Here is a 17,295-nt window from a genome sequence, read left to right as displayed (position 1 = left end):
ATTAGCCTGGAACCTGTAACATGCATGTGGGGTCAATGTTTAACGATAAGGGAAACTTCCAATACCAAAAATCAACTTAGTGTATTTCGTTGTCAATGTAGCAATTGTGTATTTTCAGATGTGGTACGTAGTCATTTGTAATGACTGGTGTGCAACCGTGCCAAGGGGTCGGATCGATTTGGGTTCTCTTAGCTTCAGTTGGCCTCCATCCACATCTAAGACGGCAGCACTAGTTAAGCGTAAAGACAAAGCTGATTACAGTTGGCCCATTCTGGAATACCGCAAGATTTATGGACCATATTGTGAGTCACTAAATGGTCATAATTGATGCTTGCATCTTATCCTTGCTCTACAAAAATGACAGAATTTTCTCACATCGTAAATTTAAATCCAATTTATATTTTTCAGCTACTTACGAAGAAGCTCGAAGAATCGAACGAGAATCCGTGTGCATATCGACATCCGATGAGGCACAATTTGCATCGCTCTCAAATCAGACTCTTCCTAAAAAACGAAAAATAATTAAAAGAAACTTTTGTGACAACCAATCAGACATTCAACAACAAGGTAATGATTTTCTGTGCGTGAATATTTAAATTTCCAATATGTCGAAGTTTAAACTAAATTTCTCAAAATAATTTCATTCATTTCGATTGAACTAATATTTTCTGTGAAATTTAATTTAATTCGAGTTTGAATTAATAAGCAACGACAAACCATAGTCTTTTGTTTTCGGATTATTATGGTATATACTTACGATTAGCAGTGGCTACAGCGACAAAAATGAGGTCAATACCAGCTCCACCATCATCATATAAGAAAGGTCTGTGGGATTCATCGCCAAAGAAACCTCAGGGCACTACCTGTAAAAGCCCATCACTATTACAATTCCGTGGCCCTCCTGTATCGCATAAGACCATGACGATCGACAATGGTTCAGATACTGACGCAACTTATTTTTCTGAAGCTCTGGACACACATACTGCCACAGAGGAATTGCCACCCAATACTCCATGCCGGTATAATCCGTGTTTGGATATCGCTTTTGATCATGGAACCAACTTGTTTGATTCGGTTTTCAGTCAAGAAATAGGTTTGTCATTATACTCACATCATACTAATCCTATTCAATTCATATTCAAATGATATTCATACTCACCTGAAGAGGTTGTACGCTGGCTGATCCACGTAGGCTGATCATCAGTACGTTTACAGTCGCTCCCTTTCAGTTCATATAGTTTAGAGGTTCAGAATCCTGGATCCTGAAAGCAGAAAAATTCGAAATTATTCAAGACTTAGGTCTCTTTTTTTTCACTGTTGACTCCATCCTCATCTTCTATTGAGGTTACTTTAGTTTTCTTTCTACTTATACCACTTTGTTGTTGAGCAAGCCGTTTTCCATATATTCTTTTTGTCACTATTTTACCTTTCCAGCGAAATGTCGCGGCTTTGGAAGCATTTAACATTATTAATTGCGTTCTAGATTGTCGCAATCAAACAAATTCTACGATACTTTACCAGTAACTGCTCAGATTGATACCCAAAGATTTTCCTCTCTTATTCATATGAAAGAAAGACATACTAAAGCTACCAACGTATCAACTACACAGTGTTGTCACGTTCTCAGTATATTTTACAGTAATAAATTATTAATTTTATAATAATTTTTACTCACAACTATCTTCAATAAATGCTGTTCTATTGTTATAATTTTTATTTGAGTATATAAAAAATTTTTACGATCGTAATCAGTAAAAATTAAAATAAAATATTTTTGTGTTAAGAAGTTGAAATCAAGGCATATTCACTGCTAAAAGTTATTTCAATTTTTGTTTATTGTATTTTTCTTTTTTGTTGTGATTTTTCTGTCGAATTTTTGATTTCCTGGTAAACCTTATGCATTTCTCTTACTCTGTTACTACTAATTTACTGAATAGTGTGCAATATAACGTAATTATTCACGAACTTCTATATTTTTGTACTTTTGTCTCCGATTGAACCACCCAAACATCCTTAATTCGTCACCACAGCTTGCGATGTTATAGATATTCATAGTTACGTTCTAAACTTTTTGACAACTACCGAATTTTCAACTCGTGTAATAGCTTACATGGCAGGTTTTGTTGTCAGGCATTTGCACGCGAAACGTTCGAAACTTTGCTACGAAGTATGCCTGGAAGCATTAGTGGGCTCCAACTGTTGCGAAGAATACAGTTTAATTACATTTAAGAATAAGGGTGGATTGATCTATCCTTCCAACGACGTTTTCTGGATCTACCAAAAAGCTGAAAAAGCTATTAGATGTGCATCTAATGAAAGTACAGGCAATGTAGGTGAAACACTATTGAAAAAAAAGTATTCGGAAATGTATCTCACAGCCATGGCTTTGAAAGAATTTATTGACTCTGAAGCCGTCTTCAAAAATTTGATTGACCATGGCAATGATCAGGATGCTCTTGACAACCACCGCATCCATCTAATAAGAGTGTTATTCAAAAATATATTAAAACGAGACTTTTCTATATTGCAAAGTCAGCAACAAGCAACGAAGTTTCGACTAGACAACATTTCACGAATTTAATTCAGTTCAGGGGACATTAAATGTCGTGAAAATGTCACGAAAATTTGTAATGAATAGTCATAGCTTAGATTTGAACGTGTATACACTGTGACGTTGCATTTTGCATGCCCGTCACAGGGTCATTCAACTTCGCGAAAATACGGCCGGATCGGCGGGATACTCTCGGCAAACAGTGACAGATTTAGGTAGTTTGTATTATAGCATTAATTTTTTTTTTTTCCCATTCCATTCCTCCCCATGACCTGGAGCCCGACCACCGAGGGAATACCACAGCCCGACGGATGCTACTGTGGAAGGCTCACGGACCCAACTGCATCGGACGAAGTAAAAGTAGCCCCAAAAGACGCGCAGCTCTGGTTGCCGCAAGAAACGGACGAAGATCAGCGTCTACCATCTCGTATCGCCATGATGTCTTCCCGGAGAGCACAGTGGACGACTTTTTCACTGCCGCATATTTCCCCAACTATCGTATCGTACCAACTCCGTGGATGCCGGATGGCAGCGTATAAGGCCGTGAGATGAACTCCACAGTAGATCCTCCTACCATCCCGACTTCTCGGCCAGGCGCCGAACCACCCCAACAACAACCACCCTCCGGACGCCGTGTTGACTCCGCGGTTGCCCCAGAAAGGCCCCGGCTACATCATTCACCCGAAGGAGCAGCAGAATTGCGGGAGCGGGGTTCAGGTGACCCCCTACGCCGATCCTGGTGCGGTCCGGCGAGGATCCAACGTGAAGGTCGTCGCACCGAGGCCAAACAACCCCCAGTTAGCGAGGTGACGTGTGGGCCCAGGGTTGGGGGCTACTCCAAGGCGGCGGTGGTTCCGGGAGTGACACCCAGCGAATAACGAGAGAAGCGTCAGGGTACAGCAGGGTCCGTGCAGTCTGAAGCAGTAGCCATCCAGTTCATCCTGCGCAGTCAGCGCAGCTAAGGTGTCGCTGGAGTGATCTAGCGACCAATCAAACATCGGAAGCTACTCCCTCCAGATATCGATATTCGGCAGGACGGATCGAAGGATCCTTCTCTTCTACGTCTGACCGTCGACCCGGCTACACGGAATCATCATCGATTATCGTACCGCTCCCCCAAAGCCCCCCCCCCCCCCCCCACAGTTTTCTTAAAGTCATTTAGTGTTTTTTTGCCCCTTCCTTTTCTGATCCATCGTTCTTCTTTTTCTTCTATCGTTGAGGTAAGCCTTACTTTCTTACTTTAAAGCCACGAATTAACCCTAAAATGTAACGTATTGGGTCAGGCCTGGTCATTTTTGGGTGTTACCACGCGGTTGTTGGCCCAGAAAGCCCTATCGTCGAGTAATTTTGTATTTGCGTCACGGTTGTTGGCCCAGAAAGCCCTACCGTCGCATAATTTTGTATTTTGAGTCTCTTTTGCGTACGACCAGGTCACGACGATTTTTGATTATTTGGAGAATTTGGAATGTGTTAATTCGTGACTGGCTGACGCCTTTTCGTTTTCGTTCTTAGGAGCTATAATCTGAGATAATATTTGGCTCAGAATCTTTTGCTATTTTGATTATTGTGAATTTTGCTATTGGGTATTTTGCTATTTTGTATTTTGCTGCTTTATATTACGTATTCCTGGCTATATCCGCTATGTGATATAGTTGCAAGGTAATTTTGAGTATTTGCCATGTGATCGATCGCGACGCATGAATTTAGAGTCACTGTCACGTTTCCGAGAGTATTGCAGGCGTAGAAGTAGCCGTGGAGAATTAGCGTAATTTTTGAGTATTGTAATTTGTATTGGGAATTTGTAATTTGAGTAATTAATAGTTGATCTCCACGTTTAATTGTAGCTAGCGTATTTGTGCGCATCCCTGATCTCGTACTATTATATTTTCTTGCCGTCTTTTTCTATCGTATCGCCCCGACTCCCTCGGAGTCGTGCCGTAGCATAGAGTTTGCATTGTATTGAGTCTTTTGGGCCAAAGAGCTATATTTTGTGAATTCTGTATTTGGAAGCTCTGACACCTAGTTGCATTGAAGCATCATATTGTTAAAACTGAACTGACTGTTGTTTATTGAGTCGTACATTTTGTGTTACAACATGGTGCCCAAATGATTATAAAAATAAAAGAACAATTGAATTGGCAACCCTGCCCCTCTACCACAAACATCTGTCGCGGAGGTGAGTTAGCCGAGCGCATTCGTCGTGAGACTCTATTGCACTTTTTTTCAGTATTTTGGTTAATTTTGTAATTCGTTTGATTTATTGACGCAAAGTGCGTCTGGCGTCCAACGGTCTTATTTTGAGATTTGCGTGGAAAATTCAGAATTTTGATTTTTGGGATTTTGAGATCTGAAGTGCATAGAGAAGAGCGCCGTAGGGCGCGTCGTGGACAGTTCTTTGTATTCCTTCGGGGAGCGGAAGCGGCGTTACAACACATATGTATAAATCTATACCTTGTTAGATAAAAGATCATTCCATCTTTCTGATTTTATAGTTCCTTCTTACCTGTTCTTCACCATTCTATTATTAGTTTTCCCTTACCTTTGTATCATACACATATAGATGCTATTATCATTTCTATGCACTTGTACGAGTAGTTTACGAATTTTCGCATGATTTTGTTTTGTCACCTGCATAGCTGAATCTGATTTTCGTCTAATGATTTTTCGACAATAACTTAAATTGTGCATTCTTAATTTCAGAAGACCTTTCAAATATCGACTGTGACACCAACCGTGTGACTGTGCTATATATTAACTGTACATATGGAATTTTTCCCCCAATAAATAAATTTGACTTTGAATTATGTGTTTGAATGTTTTTTTCACAGCAACTGTACTGTTATTACACATGATTTATGTTTATGTGTATAATTATATTCAATATTTACATGCGAAAGTTTAGTTTTGATGCGTGTTATTAGTTGTTAATTGTATTTCGGAAAAAGCTTGAAGTGGCAGGTTTTATTTTATGAGACAAGTCTTTCGCACTACAAACGATGTAGTAATGCACTACATTTGATTTAATTCGCGGCGTACTGCGCTCATGCGCTACAGGGGATACTTTTTCTCTCCCGATCTACTAAGTTCACCCCCTTACCTAAGATGGGACTTTGTGCTCCGTCCCTATATTTCATAGGTCTATGGTACCAACCGAGAAACCCTAGCATCTAGCAAGTCATAGATCAAGAGGTCGACAAGATGCTCGCCGATAACAATCGAACCGTCAAACGGTTCCTGGAGCTCGCCAGTAGTTATCATGAAAAAGGAAGATGGCAAACCACGCTTCTGCGTGGGCGACGGCAGAGTAAGCGGAGTCTCATAGCGTGACGCATATTCACTACCGCAAGTCAACGCCACTCTCGATAAGCTACGAGGCGCACGCTATCTATTCACTATCGACCGGAAGAATGGATATTGGCAGGTCTCGATGGCGGACCCGAGCCGACCAATCACTGCATTAACCGCAGCAGGCAGAGGCAAGTCATGCCGTTTAGACTCCACTCGGCGCCCGCAACTATCCGACGACGACGCGACCGAGTCATAGGCCCTGAACTCGGGACATATGCATTTGCATACCTCGACGACATTATCGTAGTGGACGGCAATTTAGAGGATCACCTGAAACACCTGGCCACTGTGTTCCACCGCCTGAGAGAGGCTGTGTTCCACCGCCTGGCCGACTAAGGATAAACCCAGAAAAATGTCAATTCTGCGTAGCTAGCTTGGAGTACCTCGAGCATATTATCAACAAAGACGACATTCACATTGACCCGGAAAAAACGCAGGCAATCACCCAGAAGGCCGCTCCGCAGGACCGCCAAATAGTACGGCGATTCCTAGGTTTAAATTTGTAGTAAAGACGATTTATCCCAGACGTATCCACAGTCACCGCCTCACCCGACGAATAAGTCAAGAAATCGAGCACATGGCATTGCATGGCATTTTCGGAAAATCAGCAAGACTCTAACCCTCCGCATTCGACATTTCACTCATTTGTGCATAGGCTTTTGCTCGTCCACGCGACACCCCCTCTTTGCGTAAATAATCTTCAGCTATTTAGTCTTTGAATTTTTTCCAAAGATCTTTTGGGTGAACTGGTTGACAGTATATAGGTATTCTAACGAACAGCCTTCTAAGTCTTCGTGGCATCATCCAGGTTGTAGCTTCGTCCATTGTGCCTTTCCACTTTTCGTCATCTTCGATTAAACCTCGAGCTCAACTCATTGCTGTGAATGTCTGATGAACATTTCCATTAACTATTTTCATATAATTTTTCGCACTTTCAACTGTCAGTAGCAGTAATCTCTGATGAAATAATTCAACCTGCGTCGGACTAACAGAATACATACGACAAATACAATTGAATCTAGCCTTTCGTTGTTTTCATCTGTGGACAGTTTTTTCGTTGATTTTGTATTTTTTGTACGTAAAATGATACGGATCCTCAGAATAGTAATACTGCCGAGCCCGAGGGTCATGTGCGTTGAACGGAAACTGAACCAATAACATTCCGTTTTTTTCCAAACTTGATCGTATCGTTTCCTCTTCATTGTCATGCGTGGATACTGCGATTTGCTCATTTTGTAAGTGAACAGGTGAATGTGTGATAACATGACTTTTGTCCTGCAAACTTTTTTTCAAAATTCGCAAAACTCGCTTCAACAGGTCCAACATAACATGTTTGTATGAACTTTTTTATCTCATCGTGGTCGATCGACTTATTTTTCTCAGGATTTTCGCCACCGGTTATAGCAGCTGCATCGTGACCCTTGTGAATATATTTGAACAAGTATTTTACCGATTTTATACTTAATACTATTTCCACGTTAATGTGACTATTGAATGTAATCAATAGTTGAGGACAATATGGCACAACGTACTGATTGTTCACCATAAATTTGCCAGGTCGTTCAAAGAATAGCCCCGTGTCTCGCCGGCGATAGGAAGGATAACCATTTTTATCTATCATTGTTTCTTTTCTGAACTCTTTCGGAAGATGTTGAAAACATTTACCGTATTTCATACACCAGTCTCTACATGAACCATGCATCATATGTTTTATCCTGATATCGTGTAAATTTTTATTTTCGTTTTCATTTGGAATTTCCGCAGAAATGTATTTATCTACAGCCTTCCTTGTTGTTATCCTATCACCTTATGCCAACGTTACCAACATATTAATGTGCTGCAATTCACGTTTCTAGAATTCAATCACATAAACGTATGCTGCTACTTTTCTAAAAAATTTCTAGCAGACAATAATATCAACTAAATAATTTTTTTTTGCATCAAAAACGCAAGCACAGATGTGTGGTTTATCTGCTGCCTGCTGATGTTCAAAAATATTGTCATTTGTCTCACGCCATTTGGGATTACATGTCATGGTTATGAAAAAATCTGGTTTTCCGTACTGACGTACAATCGCCATCGCATCTTGATACATTTGCATCATACTGCGTGGCGAACCAATGAAAGATAGAGGTAAAACTACCATTTTACCAGCACGACCATTCATGTTTTTCGCTCTTTTTTCCAAATAATCTACTAAACCTTGATAAGATTCGGCACGCAACTCTTTCTGATGATTTTTGCAGTGATCGATCCTATCTTTTTCAATTTTAACGTAAGAATCAACGATCAACTGCTGAAATAATCGTCCGCCGAGTAAGAAAACATTAAATTCAGTGTCTCTGATTGAAATTCTATATTTGACATATGCTGCACGGCTAATACGTTTGTATGTTGAACCAGTTCCACCGACACGCGTCAAATCCCTACTCCAACCTCAAGTACCATACGGATAAAATAATGGGTATGTATATCCACGGTTCTACATTCGGATCCATTAGGCTCACGTTTTGTAATTTTTTTGTACTTTTATTCCGAATACTCACAAAAGCTTCTGGAATTTTGCCATCAGCTGTGGTTGAGAAAACTGCTGCAACTCCGTCGCATTTCCGAAAGTTAAACCTACGACGATCCATTTCCGGCTTCAGCGTAAACAATAATTATAATTCCGTTAAGATCTCGTTCCTTTGAATTGCTGATTTTCGTTTGTTTTTCCATTTCATCACCCATCATCTGATAAGATTCGGCAAAAACGTTGTGTTTACGTATTAATCAATCGATAGTATGCAATATTCCACGGTCCAGCTCGTTATTTCTGTGTAATCTATGATCTGTTGCTTCATTCGCATCTACAATGCAAAGCTGACCATAACTTGGAATGTCATTCACTGCTGGATACAACACAGTATTTAATTGATAATATATTTGTTCATTAATTTTGCAACAACACGGTCCATTAAGTGTTTGTCCGAAGTTAACCAAGTCAGCGTTGAAGGAAGCAAAACAAACTGATCCATTATAACTTCTTATTCTTTTGAAAAAATGTCTAGATTTAACATGGTGATCAACAAATAACTCTCGTAATTCGTTTGGTGGATTTGGTATTTGCTCTAGAAGCACGTCTTTGTGTAAACAATAATCATTGAAGGTTTTTTTATTTGACACACTTTCTACCGCGAAATGTTTAGCAGAGCAATTGCCACACAAGACGTTTATTAGACCCAGGTAACGCCGTTCGAATTCGTCAAATCTACTGATATTGACATTTCGCAAATTGAGTGAAGAAATAATTACGGTGTAATTGATTAATGTCGTCAGGTGTGAGTGCGACGGACAAAGAAGCTGCTACGCTCTGTAGTGAAATTTGAGCTACGAATTTATTGACGCTTGGAACTTCAACGTTTGCTAATATAGAGTAACCTAATATGTAATGTACAAGGTTCAGTAGATCAAGAGAAAGATCAAAACGAAACTTACTTTGTCTGGGCCAGAAATCGGGCAATGCACGATCGAATTTTTTGTGAAATTCTGCACACACACACACGTCCAAGCAGCAAGGAAAGTATAAGGTGAATATCATATATTAGGTAATTAGTAATTGTTTATTAGCATACCCATTCGCAGGATGCATATCTGTTCCTAAGTTATAAATGAAATAGTAGTTAAGAAGATTTTTATTCGTTGTGTTTAGCATATAACGGTGCAAGGGTAAAGTTATCCTCTCGTCGACTCCTGAACTCCTAACCTAAATTTGTTGGTGTTATTTCACAAGTCCAGGGCCCTTATCATGTTATTCCAAGTGTGAAGTCTCGAATCTCCTTTTTCCCAAGTCCGAACCTCACGTGAATAGAGTCACATCTAACTTTATTCATTTCGCCCTATCACGTAACTGGAAAAGTAAAAAATGAGATCCCTAGCGGATCCTCTGCCATGAGCTATCGTGAGATATTCCTGCGCGTGCGCTGGCAACACTATAACCTCTAGGAATCGAAGAACGTTTCGAAGTGGTCGAGCGGTCTAACGGTCCAACCTGAGTTCAACCACGTGTGTCCCCGGGTTATCCGCGAAGCATGCGTAACATAGCCAAAACGTAAGTAGTTAACATGAAATTATATGAAATTATCATCACAGGATTATACCTCAGGTTTGAATTAAAAAAAAAACCCTGGAATTATGCTATTTCTCGACAGCTACGTCGCTCTTTTCTCTCAATACATGCACGATTTGAAAAAAAAAATTCTCTCAAATTGGTGAAAACTGCAAATTTCACAGAAATCTAATTTGTACATACTTTCAAGATGAACGTGACACACAAACAGCGAAAAATTATGTTGGAGAGCCTCAAGGAAAATCGACAAATATTGAGAGGTCGAGCGTCTAAGAAGACAGAATCTCGTCGAGAATTGGTAAGACGGGTGAAAAATTATTGCCCTGTTATAATACAGTTTCTATAATACGGAGAACTCATAATTTCCTCGCAAAATATGTGGACAAAAGTTGCAACAAAATTGAACAGCTCTGGAGAGGGTCATATCGAAACCAGAGATGCATAAATAAAAGTTTATCGTCACTCAATGTTATAATGGAATAGTACAAATTGGTAGTAATATACATAAGATTGAATACGTCTTCTTCAGAGTTGGGCCGATTGGAAAGCATCTGTATTGAAAAAAGAGACACAACGAAGAAGTCATGCAGGTGGCACTGTAGGTGGCCTCCAAAAAAAATGAGTTTTACGGATCTCGAAGAGGAACTTGACTGCATTATATATATATGTCGGTGAGTTATACTTTCATGCCTGGGACGATGGATGATCACATCATTCGAACGTAGTCACGATCCTCGAAATTCCAGTGTTTTATGAACTTGTTTTGCATAGCAACGTTTGGCATTTTGGAATCAGAACACTTTTGAAGAAGCTTGAATTGACAGCAATCGTGAATTCGTTAATCATCCCTTGCATTCAAATATTATTTGTTCTATTATTAGAGGAAACCCTTTTGTGAATAATACATCAATTAATTGATATTGAAATTACTATTATTACCTTACCAAACCGGCAATACCTATGTCGCCCATGAGGCGCAATCGTTTGAATAAAAGAAGTGGCTCTGTCGCCTCGACATATATATAGAAACAGCTTATATGGAATCCACAAGCGATGTGACACCCTGACATTGTGGTTTTCCAATTTTTTGCGACTGTGAATTGAACACTTGATTCTGCTCCGAACTCTAAATTTTGATTCCAGCAATTGGCTGTTCCACGTATCTGATTAGGTACAAGTGACCGCAGAGCTTCACAAAGTAGTCTGGTTGCTTCCCGCGACAATCTAAGTGCATAAAATTTGAAGCTATCCAATCATAGACATACAATGGATTTTTACAAAATATCTTCAACATACACAGGCACTGAATAGATAACTCATTGACGAATGAGATAAAATTACGCAATCATTGCCAAATTAAGATCTATGATTCAACAGAGAGATTACAGACCAAGACTCAGAGAGAGAGTATGCATACCCAATTCCTATGACATCGTCCTATTGATATATCAAGATCCTCCTCAGGGTTTTATTGTATTTCGGAAACTCACAAATTTATCTAATTAATTCATTTCACCCGTCAACATTTTTTGTAGTGCCATCGAGAAGTGTAGTCTGGGAGTTTTCGTAGAAACAAGGCGAATGCAAGTTATGCCAACAAGATGTAAGAGGCAGTGGCAAAACAACGAATTTAAGCTTTCATCTATTGCGCTCACATTCTTAAGTTGACATGGGGGCTTGTTCCATCGAGAAAAATTTTGCACATGGTTCGAAAAGGAAGCGATCTGTCAGTATATGGTAATTATTTTTTTCCAGAATATCAATCGTTTCTTACAAGCAGCTCATTACGATTTCCTTAAGTTATCTTTCGAAAATGAAGAGGACGTGAACGACTTGCCCGAGCGATGTTCCTCTTCAGCATCGTCAATTTCGACGACGTCTGTTACGGCCGAATCATCAATTGCATCTGCATCGAATGCAACTTTGCTCTAACAACCCAGACTAGACATGGCTTTCTTAGATCAAAAATCGTTTTAAGGTATGTAGTAATTCGTTCTTATCATTCGTTCATTTCCAATTCATTTTTCAAACATCTTCTTTCTTAGTCCTCATTACTTTCCAAATCGGTAATGCATTGTTCGACATTTTCGCATAAAACTAACCCACATCGTTTCAATATGACGCTCCAGGTCGGGGATCTAAAGCTGCTGACCTAACAAACAGACTGTTATTCATGATAGCCAAGGACAATATGCCATTCCAAACAGTGGAGAACTAGGGATTCAAGACTTATACAAAGGAATTGTGCCCCTTGTACAAGCTTTCGAGTAGGAAAACCGTGACAAGTTTGATGGAAGAAAAATACGAGGTGCTATCGAGCATGATAAAAACGCGGTTAACAACTGTAGAGCATTTATCTTTGACGACGGACGTTTGGACTGATTCCTTAAACGCAAAAAGTTCCTTGGGCGAAACAATTTATTTTGTAGTAGATGCGAAACACAAATCTAACGAAGAAAAATAACGAAGAAAACGAAGCTCCAGGTTTTAAAAAGGATAAGACTCGTGTAACGATTGCTGCTTGTTGTAATGCCGACGGTTCATGTAAACTGCCCTTGGTTGTAATTGGTAAATCAGCAAAGCCTCGAAAATTAAAAAATCAATCAAAAAATACATCCTATCAGAAAAATTGCTGGATGACGGCTCAGCTTTTCAAAGATTGGTTTAAATCGGAATTTGTCCCTCAAGTAACAGATTTTTTGAAAAAATCTGGTCTTCCAGCAAGAGCAGTACTGCTTATCGATAACTGTAAGGCTCATTTATCTTTAAAAGTTGGTGAAATTGAAACAATGTTTTTTCCTCCGAAAGTTACTTCGATTATACAACCACTCGATCAAGGTATTTTAGAATGTTTAAAAATAAGATATAAAAACACACTTTTTACAGAAATTTTTAACGCACAAAAAAATAATGATTCTGACAAAGAATTCACGAAGACTATTTCTCAAAAAGAAACAATTGATTGGATCAGTCAATATTGGAATGAAATTTATTCATTCACAATTTATAAATGCCGGAATCGACTATTGACAATTGATACTCGTGAAGTAGCAACACAAACAGAAAATGACTGAAGTTTTGACTTGTTTGTATCCAAATGTAGGATCAGAATCAGCAGATATTTTACTCGGTTAAGAAGATATAAGGACATCGACACCCACAGGCGAACGGTCAGGTGGAACGCGTTAACGCAACGATAGTGGCGGCGATCAGTGTGAACATTAACGACGAAGACGGAAGGACTTGGGATCGAAAACTGGACGTAATCCAAAGTGATCTTAACTAGATGCGGAACGCAACGACGAGCAAGAGTCCGTTCAAACTAGTATTCGGCTACGTGCCTCGACGAAATGAAGGTGCCTTGCGCTTGCTCGTGGCGGAGACCGCTTCGTGTTACCGGTCACCACAGGAGTTGCAGGACGAGGCTCGAGCACGCATCGCCCGGGCACAAGAAAAGATGAAAGTAAGATACGACGCAAACCGTTGTCGCGATGTAACGATCGGGGTAGGCAGTATTGTCTTCATGAAGACGGTGCCGACGCAAACTGGCGAATCCACAAAACTACATGCAAAGTATCGAGAGCCGTTGGAGGTTCTCAGCTGCTTGCCTGGAGACACGTACCGTGTCGCCGAGCTCAACGTAAGAACGCGAGGACACCGGTATGCGACGACAGCGCACGCGTCCCAATTGAAGATCTGGAAGCCGCAATCTGACAACGACTCGGAGGTAGATGACTTCGAGGAGGAAAACAGCGCGCCAGCAGCCGAAGACGATAGCGAGGAAGAAGAGCGTACAACTTCATCGAATGAAAAGGGCAATATCAATCTGGATGTGGGGAATCAAGTGACCCGTGCAGGTGTCAAAAACAAAACAAATGAAGAATTGTCGTCGACGTCACAAACGCGACAGTCGACTCAAATAAAGTGCCCGCCGACCAAGTTCGAAGACTATGTGAATTAGGCTCTAAGGACAATGCTCCAATGCTGTGTTAGTGTATCAATATGGACGAATAAACGATGTTATTCATTATTTCCTTTTGTTATGGTTGAGAGTGTTTGAATCATATTTGTTACAAGAAAGCCTCTATACTAGGAGCAACTGTGTATGAGCGAATGATAACGACGGTCACATGACGCGTGTGGAGTCATATGATTTCACTCGTATGCCACTCGAGGACGGTCGGATGTGAGCGTGGCCGAGTGTTAAAGATAAAGTGAAAGAGGGAGAACGCGAGCATCACCGCTCCAAACGAAGAAGGCCTAGGTGGCGCTATTGTACGGCCTACGTGGGCCTCTCAGTAAATTTGAATAAAGGCAGCCATTTTGGTTGACCGGTAGCTCTAGGGTAGTACGTTACGGAGTAGAGCAGGTGCCAGACGTGGTCCCTCTCCCTCTCCCCCTCGTCTCTTTGTATGTGACGCCTCGTGGCGCGGAGCCGGTTCTTGTCTATCGCTTTTGTATTAATTGTGGATGTTTGTTATCGGTCGCGTCTCCAGGGCCCTTCTGGCCGAGTACCGACCGAACTTAAATATATATGTATACCTGTATCATAGTTTCACTATTATAACTATTAATAAATACTCCACCGCTCGTTATTCAAACAAGGTCTGAATAACCGCCGTTCTTCCCTTTCGCTCCCCTCAACGTCTTCCATGCCCTGGCCAAGGTAAAAGAAGACCGATTCAACAATCAAATAAATTATACCAACCGTTACGGTTCAGTTTCAATTAACACGTGCAATGGAGCCTCCGCAAAAATTGAAAAAAAGAAATAGCTACGATGAAAGTGTCCCTGCAGCAGGAACTTCACCATCAGATTTTTCGAGCGAATCTATGTTTAAATCTGTTGATATACTGGATGAATGTGGAACAGTGAGTGAGGACACGGAAAAAGAGATAACTGGTGCAGTGTATTATTATATGGAATTATTGGAAAAAATGGACATGATTAATAAAACGCGAAGTACAGAAATTTCAAAACGATCCAAAATTATGGGTGAAAAGATGGAAAAAGAAGTCATAAACGTAATTAGTGGTGGCGAGTTCGTTGAAGAAATCGAATTATCGGCTGCAGAGGAAGAATGCGAATCGCATACCGACGATCTGCAAATATCACCGACAAGCATTGATCATGCGATAGAAGAGTCTTCGAGTTCTCGAGTTCATCAGGAAATAGTGAAGATCAACCAGTAATCGATACAGTTCCATTTGATTTGAAGGTAAGTTTCACGTCTAATAACGTTTTTTTAAAATTGATTGTTTTACCTGTGTCGGTAGAACTCTGCGTGAGGTATGATGTAAATTCTATTTTTCATCACAGTTGAAGGCGTTCAGACTTGCGAAACGACATCCGCAATGGTCAATAAAAACATTGGCATCGAAAACCACGCGCAAACCTACAAATAAGAAGCAGCTCTGGCGATGGAAAAATCATGTGCAGGGCGGCTGTTCAAAACTTGACAAATATAAATTGATCGACACGTGGGTATTTAATCGTTTTCAAGAAGCCAGAAATGATGCGCACTTGGTCACTACACGAACATCGCGGCAGTGGGCAATGGCTGCCGCGGCCCCATTACTATCCGAAAATTTTTAATTTCAAGCTTCAGACACATGGTGCGAATCCTCCAAGGCCAAGCTTAAAATTCGGCAGCGCCATGTTACCAAATACGTCAGCTCCAAAGAAAAACGCACGTTTCATGAATAATTGCGAATCGCTGCTGAATTTCAACATCAAACATCCAGTATAATATCAACCTTCGATCCTGATGTGGTAATTAATACGGATCAAACCGAGTGCGAATATCGCATCAGCAGCAAACGAACGTCATCTTTCCGAAGTGAGAAAGTCACAAAAGTTGCTGTCAGCCAGTTAAATAAACTGACACATTCATATACCGCCCAGTACGGGCTAACACTTTCCGGAGCAATAGTATTTATCTGTCTTCGAGAGCCTAATAGCAAATTCGGTCCTCGAGTACAACAAAAGGTGACGCAGATGATGGAAAAATATCAGAACGTCTATATAACCGCCACAAAATCTGAAAAACTGACGAGATACGTACAATCTCTTTTTGGATAAAGTTCTACAACCTTATGTAAAACCGGAACCAGTTTTGTTTGTAATTGATTCGTGGGGTGGACAAAGCGACATCTTCTTGTATGATGGAAAATTCGTGGATGAGGACGGAATGCCAACTTGTTCATTGTAGGTGATACCTCCGAACTGTACTCCGCTATGCCAGCCGTGTGACGTATACTTTTACAGGCAGGTAAAAAACTGTATTCGACATCTCCAAAACTGCCCCGTCCCGATTGCACAGCGGAGAGAAATCACAAGCAGACGCGACGCAATGAAAATACACTCCCTGGTCCACAATCAATTGCGGGTACCAGCATTTGAAAAAATGATTCGGTACGCATGGTTCGCCGCAAAATTATCGGCGGATCGCGCGGTTTTCAATAACGTCAACGGCATTGCGTTTCCGGACGACGTTCACACCCAGAACTGTGATTGCGGCCAAAGTGTCTTCGCGGGTTGCTCCTGGTGCAGAGAATATTTGTTTTGAATGTTACTATGATAGGTACCATCCCGACGAATGCGCTACATATTGTTGAATTATTCGAGCGATGATGTAATAATAAACATGAAAATTAAGCCACTCGCTGCTATCCATTTGTTATTCGTATTGTAATTGTAATAATTGTATTTTAAATACAGCGTCGTTGTATTTCTGATTAAAATAAGGAACATTCGCGCAGCATACTTTGACGAATTTAAGGAAAAGAAAAAAAATGTTGTTGTTATGTATGAAATATGTGAAATACGGGACAGGACTCTTCGTAGTACGCTTGATCGTGTATGCAGAGAGGACAACGTGAAATTGCGCACCCCATTCGCGCGTGCGCGATAGTCGTCATTTGTTTCGTAGAGTAGCCAACACACTCCGATTTCAGATTAAGCTGTCAGATACAAGGACGACGTGACGGAAAAGTGGGGGGGGGGGGGGGGGGAGCCAGTCATTTAGATATTATGGTCGAGTTAGGTTGGACCATAATGCGATCAGTTTGAAATGAATAAACGTTAGAATTTTACCCAACAAAAAATCAGCTTTCAGCAATGTTGATCCATTGAACATTACACCCAATAATGATTCAAGTACACAGACTTTTCCAGTTTGGAATTTATTATTTTCATTAATTATTTGAATTACAAAATGATTTTCTAATTGAATATTGAAGCAAAATACATTGTCAAAGTCAACAGACAGTGAGTCCTTCGAAGATCA

The 17,295-nt window shown here is 40.4% G+C and overlaps 2 protein-coding genes and 1 long non-coding RNA gene across 4 annotated transcripts; all 3 read left to right on the top strand.

The window, feature by feature from the left end:
• Nucleotides 1-106: 106 nt before the first annotated feature.
• Nucleotides 107-2,013, top strand: LOC125502028. Of its 2 annotated transcripts, none has more exons than XM_048659511.1 (3): nt 107-302; nt 409-567; nt 764-2,013. In XM_048659511.1, exons 1-3 carry the CDS (start codon nt 119-121, stop codon nt 1,144-1,146), a joined length of 726 nt encoding a protein of 241 aa, XP_048515468.1. In that variant the 5' UTR covers nt 107-118; the 3' UTR covers nt 1,147-2,013. The 2 variants fall into 2 exon arrangements, with proteins under 2 accessions (XP_048515468.1, XP_048515469.1); XM_048659512.1 differs by having other exon boundaries at nt 767-1,986.
• Nucleotides 2,014-10,648: 8,635 nt separating this feature from the next.
• On the top strand, nt 10,649-16,731 carry LOC125502037. Its single transcript, XR_007279841.1, has 4 exons — nt 10,649-11,744; nt 11,808-11,985; nt 13,111-15,225; nt 15,327-16,731. It is a non-coding gene; the product is annotated as an uncharacterized LOC125502037 (long non-coding RNA).
• Nucleotides 12,019-13,096, top strand: LOC125502029 (jerky protein homolog-like). The gene has a single exon (XM_048659513.1). It carries the CDS (start codon nt 12,440-12,442, stop codon nt 13,079-13,081), a length of 642 nt encoding a protein of 213 aa, XP_048515470.1. The 5' UTR covers nt 12,019-12,439; the 3' UTR covers nt 13,082-13,096.
• Nucleotides 16,732-17,295: the final 564 nt, after the last annotated feature.

The sequence above is a fragment of the Athalia rosae genome, chromosome 8, assembly GCF_917208135.1.
Source record: "Athalia rosae chromosome 8, iyAthRosa1.1, whole genome shotgun sequence".
Taxonomy (NCBI): domain Eukaryota; kingdom Metazoa; phylum Arthropoda; class Insecta; order Hymenoptera; family Athaliidae; genus Athalia; species Athalia rosae.
Note: the sequence above shows the minus strand (reverse complement) of the source record. Positions and strands in the feature narration are given on the sequence as shown.

Excerpts from the sequence above, each read along its gene's own strand:
- LOC125502028 (XM_048659511.1), top strand. The coding sequence starts at position 119 with ATGTGGTACGTAGTCATTTGTAATGACTGGTGTGCAACCGTGCCAAGG. Across the intron at positions 303-408 it reads CAAGATTTATGGACCATATT|CTACTTACGAAGAAGCTCGA; the intron begins GTGAGTCACTAA and ends TATATTTTTCAG. Across the intron at positions 568-763 it reads ATCAGACATTCAACAACAAG|CAGTGGCTACAGCGACAAAA; the intron begins GTAATGATTTTC and ends ACTTACGATTAG.
- LOC125502029 (XM_048659513.1), top strand. The coding sequence starts at position 12,440 with ATGCGAAACACAAATCTAACGAAGAAAAATAACGAAGAAAACGAAGCT.